The 14,768-nt window shown below is 39.8% G+C and overlaps 1 protein-coding gene across 3 annotated transcripts in view; it reads left to right on the top strand.

Annotated features, from left to right (window-relative positions):
• The window catches only part of DAPK1 (death associated protein kinase 1), a 92,811-nt gene that overhangs the window by 43,232 nt on the left and 34,811 nt on the right, over positions 1-14,768 (top strand). For 2 of the 3 annotated variants that reach the window (XM_052778285.1, XM_052778287.1), the window contains exons 3-9: positions 8,900-9,038; positions 10,954-11,083; positions 11,357-11,405; positions 11,558-11,584; positions 12,007-12,159; positions 12,304-12,349; positions 13,981-14,070. In XM_052778285.1, coding sequence (XP_052634245.1) covers positions 8,900-9,038; positions 10,954-11,083; positions 11,357-11,405; positions 11,558-11,584; positions 12,007-12,159; positions 12,304-12,349; positions 13,981-14,070 — 634 coding nt within the window. The remainder of the gene's footprint in view (positions 1-8,899; positions 9,039-10,953; positions 11,084-11,356; positions 11,406-11,557; positions 11,585-12,006; positions 12,160-12,303; positions 12,350-13,980; positions 14,071-14,768) is intronic. The other variant, XM_052778286.1, reaches the window with a different exon arrangement.

The following is a 14,768-nucleotide window of genomic DNA, read 5'->3' as shown; positions in this document are numbered from 1 at the left end:
TGGCTGGCAGATGTTAACATGCACAGTCTCAGGGCAACAGCGTCTCTTGCCTGTTCACTATTGATTTTTATCTCCTGGTTCAGCAAGAGGTTTGCAGTATTGTGTGCAGCCTCCTAAACAATTTTCTGCATTATCAGTCAGCTGTTTCTCAGAGGTGAGTGACTGACTGTAGAAGTTCTCACTTCATTCACTTGCAGCAAATACTACGTCAGCCAGCAATGTATTCAAGGTGGTGATTTGTATGCAGAAATATGTGGTCAGTTAGTTAATTGTTGCAGTGGCAAGGTCCTCACAATCCTGAACGCAAAACAGAGCATATCAAAAACTTTATCCACATAGGTGTTTGGAGGTTTTTCTCTCAACTACTTCACGTCAGGAAACTGACCTACAAAACAAAAATAAAATTACAAAACATTTAATTTCTGAAACTTTTAAAATCAAATGTTTCCTTAAAAGATTCAGCAGTCACACACAAGCATGAGATAGCCTTGAAAAGGCCTACTTTATTACAGTCTTTTGGTATATTTAGAGAAATTGGGCGTATTTTCGTATTTCTAGGTCTTAGTGGCAAGTGTGTCCTTGATTTGGAAATAACCTTTGGAAGTTCCACTCTGTGGACTCTTTCATCATCTTGCGAGGATTGTTGTGCGTATCACATACGAGCTGGAAGACACTGTCTCTTCTTCATCTAACTCAAAACTGTAATAGTTTTTTTTTCTCCTATCACACAAATAATTGAATTAGTCAGAATTTTATAGTACTTTTTTCCATCCAGCAGCAACAACTAGTCTCTGTTACATGTCAGCAATACTAAGCTATTTCCAGTGAGCTCTGCTGAAGCCATTATTAGACTTCACAGACTAGAAAACACAAGTGTCTCTGTTGTGCAGTGATAATTATTTTCTTTGCTGAAGCATGTTTTGCACCTAGTTGGTTCCCCTTTTGCTGGCCTTAGATGCATAATCTGTCTCTTCTATTTTGTTTTTCCTTCCACTTTTTTATGTCTTCATTTAGCTGCAGACCTACGAAATATAGTCACTGTGTGGTGCTTTGTAGAGCCTTGGTTATGGTTTCTTGGTGCAAATGCAAGGAATAAATACCCTTATCCTAAATTATACAGTACTTCCTTAGAGTGCGCAAAAGTAATGCAGGTGGTCTCGCCTTTTAAAATAGCTTGATAGCAATAGCTGACTCTTTTCACTGGGAAGCTAAGGATGGAGTTAGGTATTCATACTTTTCTCTGCAAAAAACATACCTTCATTTCTGAATTAGAAATCTTAATTGAAGACCGTTAGCTCTTGTATGATGATCTTGATGATGTCATGAGTTGCTCACTGAAGTGTAAGTAAGAGCAAATAATGATAAACTCTTTAAATTCCTCTTCTATCTTATTGGGGAGTTAATTTAACTTGTTACATTTATAGTAGCTTGGCTTCCAGAGAAGCTTGAAGTCTTCACAGAGTTTCTTTAATTTTTAGTTGTCTTTTGATAGAAATAGCTCTGAGGTTTTTGTTAACTTTACCTGTAAGTCATAAGAAAGTTGTTCTCAAGTGGCCTTGTACTGAATTTTGAGAGGAGGATTGAATCTTTGGTGCTTACTGGGATGTAACAGCAGGTAAGCAAGCTCTGCAGCACTGATTTATAGATGTTGTGCCACCTTTTGACTTCAAAATCCTGAACTGCAGGCCCACAGATACATGCACAGGTAACAATGAAGGCTTGACAGGGCTGAAAAGAAAAGAGCTAGAGCCAGTGTGACTCTGCAATGCATCGAGCACGTCTTGGGCGGAGAGCACTGGGCTTCTGGGCTCTGCAGTCCCTGAGCAAAATGCTTGGCACTCTTGTATGCTGTATTGGCTTTGCACAGCAAGGTTTTGGTAGCGGGGGTGGGGGGTGACAGGGCTGACTTCTGTGAGAAGCTGCTAGAAGCTTCCCCTATGTCTGACAGAGCCAATGCCAACCAGCTTCAAGACAGACCCGCCACTGGCCAAGGCCAAGCCCATCAGTGACGGTGGTAGCACCTCTGGGAGAACAGATTTAAGAAGGGAAAAAAGTTGCTGTGACACAGAAACGGCAGCTTGGAGAGAGGAGTGAGAACATGTAGGAGAAACAACCCTGCAGACCCCAAGGTCAGTGAAGAAGGAGGGAGAGGAGATGCTCCAGGCGCCGGAGCAGAGATTCCCCTGCAGCCCATGGTGAAGACCATGGTGAGGCAGGCTGTCCCCCTGCAGCCCATGGAGGTCCACGGTGGAGCAGCTGGATGTGCCCTGAAGGAGGCTGTGACCCCGCGGGAAGCCCGTGCTGGAGCAGGTTTTCTGGCAGGACTTATGACCCTGCGGGGGACCCACGCTGGAGCAGTCTGTGCCTGAAGGACTGCACTCTGTGGAAGGGATGCACGCTGGAGCAGTTTGTGAAGAACTGCAGCCCATGGGAAAGACCCACGTTGGAGGAGTTTGTGGAGGACTGTCTCCCATGGGAGGGACCCAATGCTGGAGCAGGGGAAGAGTGTGAGGAGGAAGGAGCGGCAGAGACAACGTGTGATGAACTGACCTCAACCCCCATTCCCCATCCCCCTGCACCGCTGGGGGGGCTAGGTAGAGAATTCGGGTGTGACACTGTGCCCAGGAGGAAGGGAGGGGTGGGGAGAAGGTGTTTTTAAGATCTGGTTTTATTTCTCATTACCCTACTCTGATTTGATTGGCAATAAATTATGTTAATTTTCCCCAAGTTGAGTCTGTTTTGCCCGCGACAGTAATTGGTGAGTGATCTCTCCCTGTCCTTACCTCAACCCACAAGCCTTTTGTTATATTTTTTCTCCCCTGTCTAGCTGAGGGGGGTGAGCGATAGAGCGTCTGCGTGGTGCTTAGTTGCTGGCTGGGGTTAAACCACAATATACACTAAACCTGAATACTCTTCACGTGTTAAATTTGAATGTCTTGGCAGGATCAAAATACTAAGGCACTCCACTGGGCCAAAGTGTCAGTAACCATGTGCGTTATCCAGATTCTGGGCACTTAGGGAACTTCAGTGATGAAAACCTAAATACCAGCTGTGTTTGGGTGCAGGGAAGATTCACAAGCGTGTTCAGGTCTCCCTCTTAGTGGGACTTAACTGCTTAAATTTTAGTCCAGGTTTTCGTGCCTGTGTTCTTCTGGCTGGCCATTCTGACGCCAATGCTTCCTGTTAAATATAATTGAAGAATTTAGGTACAGTAAAGAGTGGATTTCATGACAGTTGGTGTCTCTAATAGAAGCTGGACAAATGAAAATGACAAGGTATAGTGATGCCATAACATGCCTTGATTTTTCTGGTAGCTAGCTAAAGAAAAAACTAAGTACAATATTGTTCAGCGGGTAGTTAACATAATGAGCCAGTAGGCTTGTTCTGTTCTTTCAAAATACTTGGTACACTTTGTATTTCTGAGGAGTTGGTTGGTAACTGCACAATTCATGAAGGCTGTTGAAATGAAGTGGATGTAAAACCCCTTAACCTTAAATAAAACAGAAGTAGCAGTATTTCAGTCTAGACTTGGGCTGACAACTTATGTTTCGAAATAATGCAAGGAGTCCTACAAGAGACATTTGACCACAGAATTCTTAGAGAAGACATTTCTTTTGCAAGTTGACAGAAGAAATTTTTTTATTAGAGAAGAATTCAAATAATTTAGTAAATTGAATCTGCTTTAAAAAAATGAATAAATTGGTTCTCAAATTGTTCTTTAACTTTACTAGTTTATGTTGTTTTCAAATCTAAGCAAGGTGAATTAAACCTTGTAAGCTTCAACTTACTAGCTTAAGTTTCTTCAAACAAGGGGTTTGGGCTTATGTTTGGGGGTTTGTTTGTGGGTTTTTAACTTAATCAGGAATCCTTAGATAATCATTAATTATCATTTAGGTGCTATTACAGTATGAGCAATGTGATCAATGTGGCATGTGACTGAGTCGTTACGAGGTGACCACGCTGGCTTTGAAGGTTAATTTGTTCTAAGTTCCCTGTGTAGGTTCCCATAATGACTTCCTCTGAGGTCTGGTGATCAGTTCTGTTCCATAGGTAAGAAAACCTGGCAACTTGCAAAAGCACTAACCAGAAATCCTTTTTCCACAGGTGTGATGTATTTTCTTACCCAGAGGGAGATATGTGGGTTGCAAACACATCTGTCAGCCTTCCTTCAGGAAGGCTGGGAAATGCTTTTACCACTATTACATGTTTTATGAAAGAATGCAGTTGACGTGAAGCTTTATTTTACTTGTATCTGTTTGGGAAAGCTAGCACCTCTGCCTAGAAATATCAGGGAAGTAACACATAGCAGCTTTGCTTAGTGAAAATATTTATACAAAATATTTCTAAAAACACATGCTCTGCTACTCAAAAACAATATAAAATGTAGTCATAACAGTGAAAATAGATTTACTCAGCCCTTACGGCTTTCTATGTTATAACATGGTCAATAATACAACATGCCCTTTAGGATTAAGATGTGACCTCCATCAATCACAAATTCTTATTTTATAGAGCAAAATATTTGAACTACCTATTATGACTATGAAATTTGACTTACTTTAAAGGTAAACAAAGATTTTATACAGGAACATGAAAGAATTAATGCTTTAAAGGAAAACAGTATGTGAAGGTGAAGATAGAGGCTTTGCAGCTGTAAAGGAATTCAGCTGTAAAGGAATTTAGCTGTGACTTGACAGTAATCAAGTTCCTATTAATCTGAAGGGGTATAGGTTGTTGCCCATCAGTTACTTGCTAGCACTTTGGAGATCAGAGTTGTGTTACGACACAGATGAACTGCTCAGAAAGCTGTCTGGTGATTCCTACGAGCAAACAGAGAAATTGAATAGAGTGAAGCTGTGCGCTTCCAGAGGGTACTAGAGATACTCCAAAGTGGTCTACAGGAAGAAACACTAGTACTTGGTGAACCTCCTGCCTCTATTCCCTTCAGGAAGCCATCTTTATCCAGCCGGTGGTTGGCAACAGTCTGTTAGATGCTGGCTGCACAGGCCCCTCTGCAAAGCCCCAGAGGCAGGCTGGGAGTGAGTTTGTGTGGCTCTGGAAACCCACGCAATGATCTGGTTTCAGCTGCATTTCAACAGCGTGTTCGTGCACCAGCAACCCCAAAGCTAAATTAGAAACAAAGCTGGGGCATTGTAATGACGGTTGAACAAGTGTACTTCTGGAGAGAAGGTGACATTCAAAAAGATCAGTCGTAGGGGCTGATGTATGGAGTTGTCTGCCCCTTGTCCTTTAGATTAAGACTGCCTCTGTGCGTGAGATGGGATATTCACAGGTATGTTGGTGGAATGGGGCTTTCTGCTTGCCTTCTGGCTTCACCTCTGAAGGTGACCATGGGATAGTAAAACGTGCGGTGTTTATTTACTGTGTTATCCTGGCTGAGGCACAGGGCTGGACTTGAAAATCCAACAGCATTTTGGAAGGTTTGTGAAGATTGCAATAGCTTACGTAGCCAGTGCCTTTACTAGCTTGTTCTAACCCATTTCTTGATCTGTGATATCTGGAAGTCCAGTCAAGATCATCTAGTGATTCTAGAAATATAATCTGGTTATGAAATCTGTGAAAGCAGACTCTGCTGATAGACCTGGGGCACTATAATCCAGTGAATTAATTGTGGAAGTGAAACTTACAAAGGATGTTGAGTGTGGACCCGTATTTACCCTCTATGACTTGCTTGAAGTAATTGCCTTGCAGTGATACTGTGGTTTTCTTTATACCTCTGGTGGTACAGCTTAGTATCAGTGCTACCAGAGTCAGCAGGAAGGTACGGAATAAGCAGTCTTCTATGAGCGTGAAGGGGAAGCTGAGGTACGCAACCTGCCTTACTGAGGTCCCCAAAAGGAAAAGTCGCAATGGCCCGCTCTCTGAGGTGAACCCGTGTAGTATCTCACCCTAGGCATTAAGGGTGAGGTGCGTAACGTGAAGGGCACACTAAAATCCCGTAGACCAGGGGTACAGCTGCTTCTGGAACTAAGCTTTGAGTGCGTTACATCCAGTCTCTCCTCACTCACCTACTTAAGCAAGGGCTGCCGAGTCACTCAGGGTTACTCAGGGTAACAGTACTTCAGCATCTAAAGAAGCTCACACCACTTTGGAAAGATCTACCATTTTTGCTAATTAATTTCCAATTTTAAGAAAAATAAAATGTGTATTTTTTTAACCTGTTAGCTTCTCTGGACATCAGTTTCAAGATTTGCAAGCACTAGGTATGTTACCTGTGAAAGACAGGTAACATTTTATTTCATGCTGTTATAAGGCCTATGATATAATCATAGAAGAAATGTCACTACAACTAACCTGTGGCAAAGACAGAAAGATAGTACTCAGCAGTGCTAGAGAAGAGCTATATGCGATCTCATGCAGTTAACCACAAATGTGACATCTTTGAGATGCATAAAAACACATGTACATCAAACCTGTAATTTCATGTGGTCTAAACTTTCAGCATATGAAATTGCACAAAACAGAATGATTGCAGATAAGAAGAAGCTGAAGATGAAGAGTCTCTTCCCATTTTACACAAATACAGTTATGTTTCTTTGTTAAATATCTCAAAAAAAGGTAAACCTTGGGAATTAAATCTTTCTTTTGGATCTAAAAGGAACATGTATAATCAATGCTGCTGTTTGTAGATGACTAGTAAGTTTCACAGAGACTGTGTATCAGCCAACAGGTGTAAGAGCAAGCTGTGACAGCCATAAAACATACCCATACCTGTCTGACACTGTCACAGTCTGGTTTAGATTGCAGAGTGGGCATCACAGTGCTGCAAGTTGGCATTGCTGAAAATGCATGCTCTGGATACTTCTGTTGCATTTGTGATGGCTTGATGAATGCTTTAAGCCTCAGCAGGCACTTCATTGTTTCACAGGGTGGGTGATCTACATGAAAAGCAGACCAGATAACCTTGTGTTTGGTGCAGTCTTCCAGCCTCTTCCTCAGCAAAGGGTCTGGCTCCACTGGCTCACCAGACTGTGTGATGGTTAGCCCAGTGGCAAACCGTGCTGAGTGCATAAAGGTGCTGGGGTTTGCTGCGACTGCTGCCACAGCTGCCCACAGCTGGACAAGTAGCCATGGTGAGTCTGCCTGCTCCAGGTGGCGTGGCTGTGCTCCAGTTAACAGCTTCCCGGCAACTGCAGCAAACATCCTTGGAAACACATGGAAACAAGTTCCATGTGATGTGTAAGTCCCTTAGCCCATTAATTGGAAATGAAGAGAAATGCCAGCACGGTGTCACCATCCAGGTTTCTGTTCATCATCACAAAGTGCTGCAGAGGTACAGACCTTAGCCTGAAAACCTCTTTCTATTCTTTTCAGTCAGAAGCAAAGAATGAGATGTGCAAAAGCAAATCCATGTGTATCCATTTGTAAGATGTTTCTGACTAGCCTCTGTAAAAAAATGAAATGTACTTAATCTTTAGGAATTCTGTTTTAATGTCTCTACAACAACAACAAGAAAGATTATTAAAATGACCTCTCTTCCTTCCAGTCTATAATTCTTATATTTAATGGCACTTTGTTTCAATAATTGCTTTCATGCAGAAAATATTACAACACAAATAATACCCAAAACAATACTCTCATTATTGTCTAGGCAGCTCAGTGAAAGCTCCAAGAACTCATTAAAATACACTTTTCGTGCAATTTGCATTACAATAATGCAGATTAAGTCTCTTGGAAAGTAGACATGATAAAGAAGTCAAATACATTTCCAGAAATTTGCCCAGACTGTTTAGCTATTGTTATATGTTAATCCCATTATTTTTCATAATCGGAACTTTAAATCGTGAACAGATTTTTTTTTTTCTCCCTACAGAAAGGCAACATAAATTAGGGTGTACTTTCTGATTTTTTTTTAATATCAATAAAATGCAAAATATAGGGGATGATATGAGCATCTTTGCTGTCTCTAAGACATTTCTAGGTAATAATGCTGCTTTTATAAAGTTTGCCACAGTGGACAGTCATCTCAGTATATGTCCTTAAACTGAGAGGAGATTGGTTGTTTTTTAAGAATAGTTGCAGTTTATGTTTCCTATTCACTTCACTTCAGTATCTCTTCTTCTGTTGACAATTATCATCACTCCTGCCAGACTGCTGACTGAGCTGAGAAAAGGGTCATCTTCAGTTTATTCCTCTCTCTCAAATGCAGAAATTTAGATATGCTTATGTACCCTCCTCACTTCTTACCTCTCTTCTCTCTGCCTATGTAGTTAAAACATTTGCTGGAAGTAGTCTTAAGGGCAGTAGTGGCTTTTCCTTGTAGGAAAGGTGTGGTAATGTCAGAGTACAAATACAACATGGGTGCTAAATGTAATACACTGTTTCGAAGAATAGAATATATTTTCAAACAGCTGAATGCTTTGAGAAATTTAGAAACTGAATAGTAAGACAGCTACCAGTAATTATTTCAAAATAAGCTTTGAATTTTGTATTTTCAGGGAGGGGCGGGAGGTGGAAATCTAATGTTTTACTGGTAGCATGAGATAATTCATGTTTGATTTTCTAGATGTCCCGTTACATTAGTATGTTTTGAGTATACTTACTTCACATTCACTGTTACTCTCTTAAATGTGCATACAGAGAGTAGGTGGGTTTTGCTTCATTTAAATTTAGATACAGCCAACCATGCTTGTTGGGTTTTTCAAACCTTTTTTTTGTTTGAAAATAAGACTCTTTTTATTGTATTCTTTTCAGGGGGAGGAAGGGTAGTTACAAACTATTTTGGGTATTGAATTTAAGTAATTTTCATCTTCTTTTTTGATATTGACAACCGTTAAAGCGTCTGGATCCTTTTCAAGGCTGGTTTGAGAATAGCTATGCTAAAAGGAACCTGTTCGTTCAAGCGAGCATGTCAGTAACTCTGCTTCTGCTCTCCAAGTGTTGCAGGTGGAGAGCTCTTCGACTTCTTAGCTGAGAAAGAATCTCTCACGGAGGAGGAAGCCACTGAATTTCTCAAGCAGATACTTAATGGTGTTCAGTATCTCCACTCTCTGCAAATTGCCCACTTTGATCTTAAGGTGTGTTGAGCACATAAAAACTTCGACAGCTGTAAGCAGCATCCATTAAAGTCCTTTGTTAACACCAGCAACAAATCTGCCATCCTGCAGATCTTGGCTGTAGTTTTGTTTTGCTAGCTTATGTAGACAGGGGAAAGCTCAGCCATTGAAAAGACATTACTGAACCATAAATAGGTCCCATCTGTTTTTAATGTAAGATTCTTCATGGAAAATGGCAACTTCCGATAAAATTAAACCATTCTGAGGAAGCAATCTTGAAATAAATATTATGATTATGATTTTACGGAATGCGAATGGGATCTGGATAAAACATTCTGAACAGGATGTCTTTTCTCCAACTTTTTTTTTTTTGCTGTTGTATACATTTTATGTTCAAATGAACATTATTTATAGGTACTAAAATGAAACAGTACAAAGTACAAAGATTCTTGTGGAGCAGACAGGGCAGATAATTTCCTCTTCTTTTTTTTTTGTTTGTTTTTAGAAAAACTGTTAATTGCATCCTTTTGTTAATGAAAAGAGAGCTTTTGTATCTAAACTCAGTTATTGCTTTTTTAATGTTTCAATTTCAGAATGTTTTCCTCTGTAAGATTTTTTTCAGAGCTAGGCAGCTGAACATTCCCTGAAGTCTGCTGAAGCTGGCAGCTATGTCTGTAACAGGAAAAGGAGGCATAATTGTTACATTGCAATGCAGTTCTGAAAGGGGTGCTGTGTTCTGGGGATGAGATAGGGAAGGGAATGGTTTTCAGGGTAAGCTCACCTTTTCCAGTCTCATCCTCATTACCTACAGTAATATATTTGGTCTTTGTATGACAGTCAGCAAGAAAAAAGAATTGTGAATCCAGTAAGAAATACATTTCTTACAATATGAAATGTAAATTTTTGCCAACGTGCTTGTACTAAAACAAAAGCATCCTTACACCGCATACCAAGAATATGTGAATTAAAGTATGCAGCAAGAATTAAACTATGCAGAAAAATAAAAGTATGCAATACAAATGTAGGAAGGGAAGGAAGAAAATTACATTTGCACGTATCAGCCCCTGTAATTGAGGAAGAGAGGTAAAAGAAGGCTGATAATGAAGAGCTGTCCTTAATGACTCCAGAAGTCCTTAACAATGCGAGCAGGATGGATGTAGCTCCAGGAACTCTTCAGAGCACACCAGCTTATGGATGTGACAGGATATGGAGACTAAGTAGCCGGTTCTGTATGCTAATTAAAGTAATGGAGTGTAGAAGCAGGCTCCTTCGATGATAATCTTGACATTTTATCTTCTAACTTTGTTCTGGTTTTGCGAATCTTTATTTCAAAATAAACCAAAGTCTATATTTTAAAATAGAGCTAGAAAAGACATGAGAACCTGCTCTTTATCCTTTTTCTAAGTATGTTGAGCCTTAAAATCTGGGAGCTGGACCACTCCAGAAGTTTCTCTTGGACATCCAAAGGCAACAAGATATACCTCCCTGATTGCTTGTGCAGTGTGAAAGAAACCTCTTTCAGGGAGTAATGTTAACCAAGCCCAAATACTAGTTTATAGGACTTTGTTTGTTGAAAGCTCCCGGCACTGTTCAAATGGCCATAGCACAGGGGCTGTGATCTTTACTGAAGACAGTGTGTTTCACTTAGGGTCAGTCCACCTGAAAACTGCAACTGTTATATCTACAAGAGGTAAAATCTTGGCCCTGTGGAAATCATAGCCCTCTGTCATCAACATGAAATCCTAATTTACTGTAGTTAATTTTTAGCATATGTTAGATTGCAATAGGAAAAGACAGGATTTTTGTGCTGAAGACACAGTTCAAGAGGCTGAAGAAGGTAGAGAGAAGCATTCAGTGCTGAAGAATGCTGATATGTGTCAAGACATTTTGTACCCATATATAATCTCTTTTTTCTCCCCTTTCTTCCTTCGCAAAGCCTGAAAACATAATGTTGTTGGACAGGAATGTACCAAAGCCTCGAATCAAGATTATTGACTTTGGTTTAGCGCACAAAATTGACTTCGGAAATGAATTCAAAAATATCTTTGGAACACCAGAGTTTGTTGGTAAGAAAACTGTTGTTTATTCAAACTATTCCTTCTCATTCTGTGAAACAGTGTATGTGGCTTAGCTTGGTTTGGATGAGTTACAGATTATGTAATTTGTGTGTAATTCATAACATTTTGAAATTTAAATAAGCAATTCAGTTTCATCTTAGACTTGCATTAAGGTGTTTTTATCTAACAGCTTCTTAACTTACTATCTCTGACATATATAGGCTCAGAGTGACATAGATCTGTTCTTTGACTAGGTACTGATCTTCCTGCTTTTTCCTTTAGCTCCTGAAATAGTAAATTATGAGCCTCTTGGTCTTGAAGCAGATATGTGGTAAGTTATTGGATCTTACTTGAAGTAAATCTCTCATGATTATTCTTATGTTCTAACCTTTTTTTTTTTCTCTCCTCTCTCTCCCTCCATCTGTTTCTCTCCCCTCTCCCTCATCCTTTCCCCTGCCCCCGCCTTCCCCCCCTTCACTCCAGGAGTATTGGTGTAATAACTTATATTCTGTAAGTACCAAAATCTATGGGTGGTTCTTGCAAATGCTGGTTTTTTTAATTCTGATTCTATCCTCTGGGGTTTTGGTGGTGTTTATACAAGTCAAACCATTCTGATTGCACAACATGATTCAAGTTGAATGATCATAAAAGCAATAGTATAATTATTGAAAGAATGTCCCATTAGTCAGCACTGAGCATGGGAAGCTGTCTTCAAATCTGTAGGTGATTTTCCACAGCAGCTTTATCTTAATCAATATTCTCTGAAATTACCGCAAAGGATTTTGCCCTGCTAAATCACATCTTCCTGAAAGTACATTTGCAATCTTAAAGCAGAAAAGAAAAATGTTCACTTTCTACTGTTATTTGATCCAGAGGGTTGAAACATCAATGTTAGAACATGTAAGGAGAGGAATGTTCTGTCTTTCTTGCAGTCTAAGTGGTGCATCACCATTTCTTGGAGAAACCAAACAGGAAACATTAGCAAATGTGTCTGCTGTGAATTATGAATTTGAAGAAGAGTTCTTCAGTAATACCAGTGCCCTAGCTAAAGATTTTATACGAAGACTTCTAGTGAAGGATCCAAAGTGAGTTGTTTCTCGTGTGTACGCACTGTTGCAGCCTATGTCTAGTATTTCAAATTACATGATGTTTTGAGATGTTAGTTTAATAAACATATAGTAGTATGTATTTTTTACTGTCTGAAACAGTTCTCTGTTATTCTATTAAAGGAAGAGAATGACTATTCAAGATAGTTTGCTGCATCCTTGGATCAAGGTTAGCATGTAATTCATTCTCTGTTGCCTGTTTTTAATCATTCTTCATTTCATACTTTGCCTTCACTTTTAAAGTTCCTTAACAAGGAAAATTGGCATAATCGTTTATTATAACTTACTGTTTTGGAAAGCTGTCTCTATGAAAACTAATACATGCAGAACGTAGACTTCATTAACATAACCCTCTATGTAAGTTAGCAATGGGGAAGTAGCCCACTATTGAGATTAAAATCATGCTCAGGCAGAGAAACTAATCTTCAGGGAGCATTGCACAAAGAAATAAATACATTCTCTGAATCCAGTCCAGTTTCCTCTCACATTTTTCATATTCCAATCTCCTTACGTCAATCAGGCAAAAAAGAGTAATCTCTCTTCTGTCCTTCCTCTTTAGACTGAAGAAAGCAGTTAATGTGGGGTGGTGGTCCAGTTCTTTCAGTGTTCCACAGTGTTTGGTTTGGATCAAGCTGTTGTGGTGCTACTAGCTTGAGAGGGAGGAAATGGGACCTATCATTCTTCTTAATGTGTGTAGTAATACCTGCCACTTATTTTTTTAAATTCCGTATCGCATTCTGATTGTAAGTAGTAAACCTCTTCAGTGCCATTGATTTCCCAGGTTTTGGGGATGCACAGTGGGTATTAGACCCCATTCCACTTCCCAGAGGACCAATTTAGCAGAATATCCGTGCCACAGCTGCTCCAGTTCATAGTTTAGCATCCTAGGGCAGACATTTCTACACCAATACACCAAACTACAAATTTGACTTTGTTTTGCTAACTTTTTGGTGGGGTAATCTTAAACAGTTGAAACATGTTGAACATGTTGAAATGATCTTTTGAACCACTGAAGCAAGCACTGTCCAAGTGTGTCTCTCAGGCACCAAGGTCTTCACTCCTGCAGCAAGGCATGTTGTTTTGTACCATGTTATGTTCCTTTATATCTTAACTTTCCAGGCATTCTCCCCCCACCCCACTGGTCATACCCTCTTTTCCCCCTTCCCCATCACTACTTTTACCTGCATTTCTCCATAATAATGACTTAAAAGTATGGGATCATATACTGCAAAGTTTGGTATACTGCACTGGTAACTGGTGCTTAGTATTAGCCTGTGAGAAGGTTCAAAGTGTGCAGCCTTAGAGCTTGCTGCACGGATAGTTGGGTTGTGATTTTTCTGGGGTCCCAGCAGCATCCAGCTGATTACACTGAGACTGGAACAAAGTTTGACTGCATTTAAAATCAGCCAGGAAACCTTCCCAGAAGACAAGATCTATCTAGGAGATGATATCTGATGCCTCTGTCACAGAGGGAGGTGAAGGATAAAGCTGAATGTTCTGTTGGCTTTTTTGTTTAAAATGAAAAAGCAAGTTTTAGTATTGCATGAAATATTCTTAGGTCCGGATTTCCTTCAGGGCATTTTCTCAAGAAATTCCATCTGCATGCCCCACTAGGCTGTGGATGTTAAAATTACATGCTTACAGTTATGTTATTATTACAGTATGATTACAGTATTATTATAATGTAAGTGGAAATCATCATTGAAGAACAGTGTCTTACATACAGGAAGGTGCTTTATGAAAGTTCTAGTTGTAATTGAGGGATATTTTACAACAACTTTAATTTTCTTTTGTGAATAGCCTAAAGACACCCAGCAAGCACTTAGTAGAAAAGCATCTGCAGTGAATATGGAGAAATTCAAAAAGTTTGCAGCACGACGAAAATGGAAAGTGAGTCATTCAATAAATCTTCAAAATGTTGGTGACATACAAATACAGTAACATTACTTGCTCCAGGGAAACATCAGTGTCATTAGGAGTGGAGAAGGAAGAAGAAACCTGCTCCTCTGTCAGTTGGAATAAATTAGGTGCTTGAGTATCGTGGTATGGGAGATGACTTCTTTGTTAATGATATGCATAAAAATGCTTGTGTGTGGATTGTTTTATGCATCTAGCTGTATGCTGTCATAACCTGTCTTGGTACTTTTTTCAGAGAAAAGGCACTTCAAAGTATAGGTACATGTTTTGTGACAGTAATCCCAGTAAATCAAACATCCCGTAAGCAGGCCTCACAGAACTAATTATTCCAGTAGTTACACCAACACTTAGCAGAGGAAGGAAAAACTAGTCTCTTTTGCAAAGGATTTTTGGTCTGAGATTGCTATCCTGTTTAGAAGGTTGGCATCACTTAATCTTTCCAGAAGTAGGGCAAGGTATTAGCTGAAAGCATTAATCTGTGCAAGGAGCAGTTCATCAAGACAGTTATCCCTCCTCCTTCAGCGTGCGCATTGGGAAATTCACACTGATACTAAGCAAGAGGAGGACTGTTGTACGAGAAATCTGTTTATCCTGAGGAGAAATGAAACATGAGACAACAGAGGTCGCTATTATTAGAAAACAAGTTTTATTCATTGTCACAGAGGCCAAGA

The sequence above is a fragment of the Harpia harpyja genome, chromosome Z, assembly GCF_026419915.1.
Source record: "Harpia harpyja isolate bHarHar1 chromosome Z, bHarHar1 primary haplotype, whole genome shotgun sequence".
Taxonomy (NCBI): Eukaryota; Metazoa; Chordata; class Aves; order Accipitriformes; family Accipitridae; genus Harpia; species Harpia harpyja.
The sequence above is the reverse complement of the archived record's forward strand: the minus strand, read 5'-3'. Positions and strand labels throughout refer to the sequence as shown.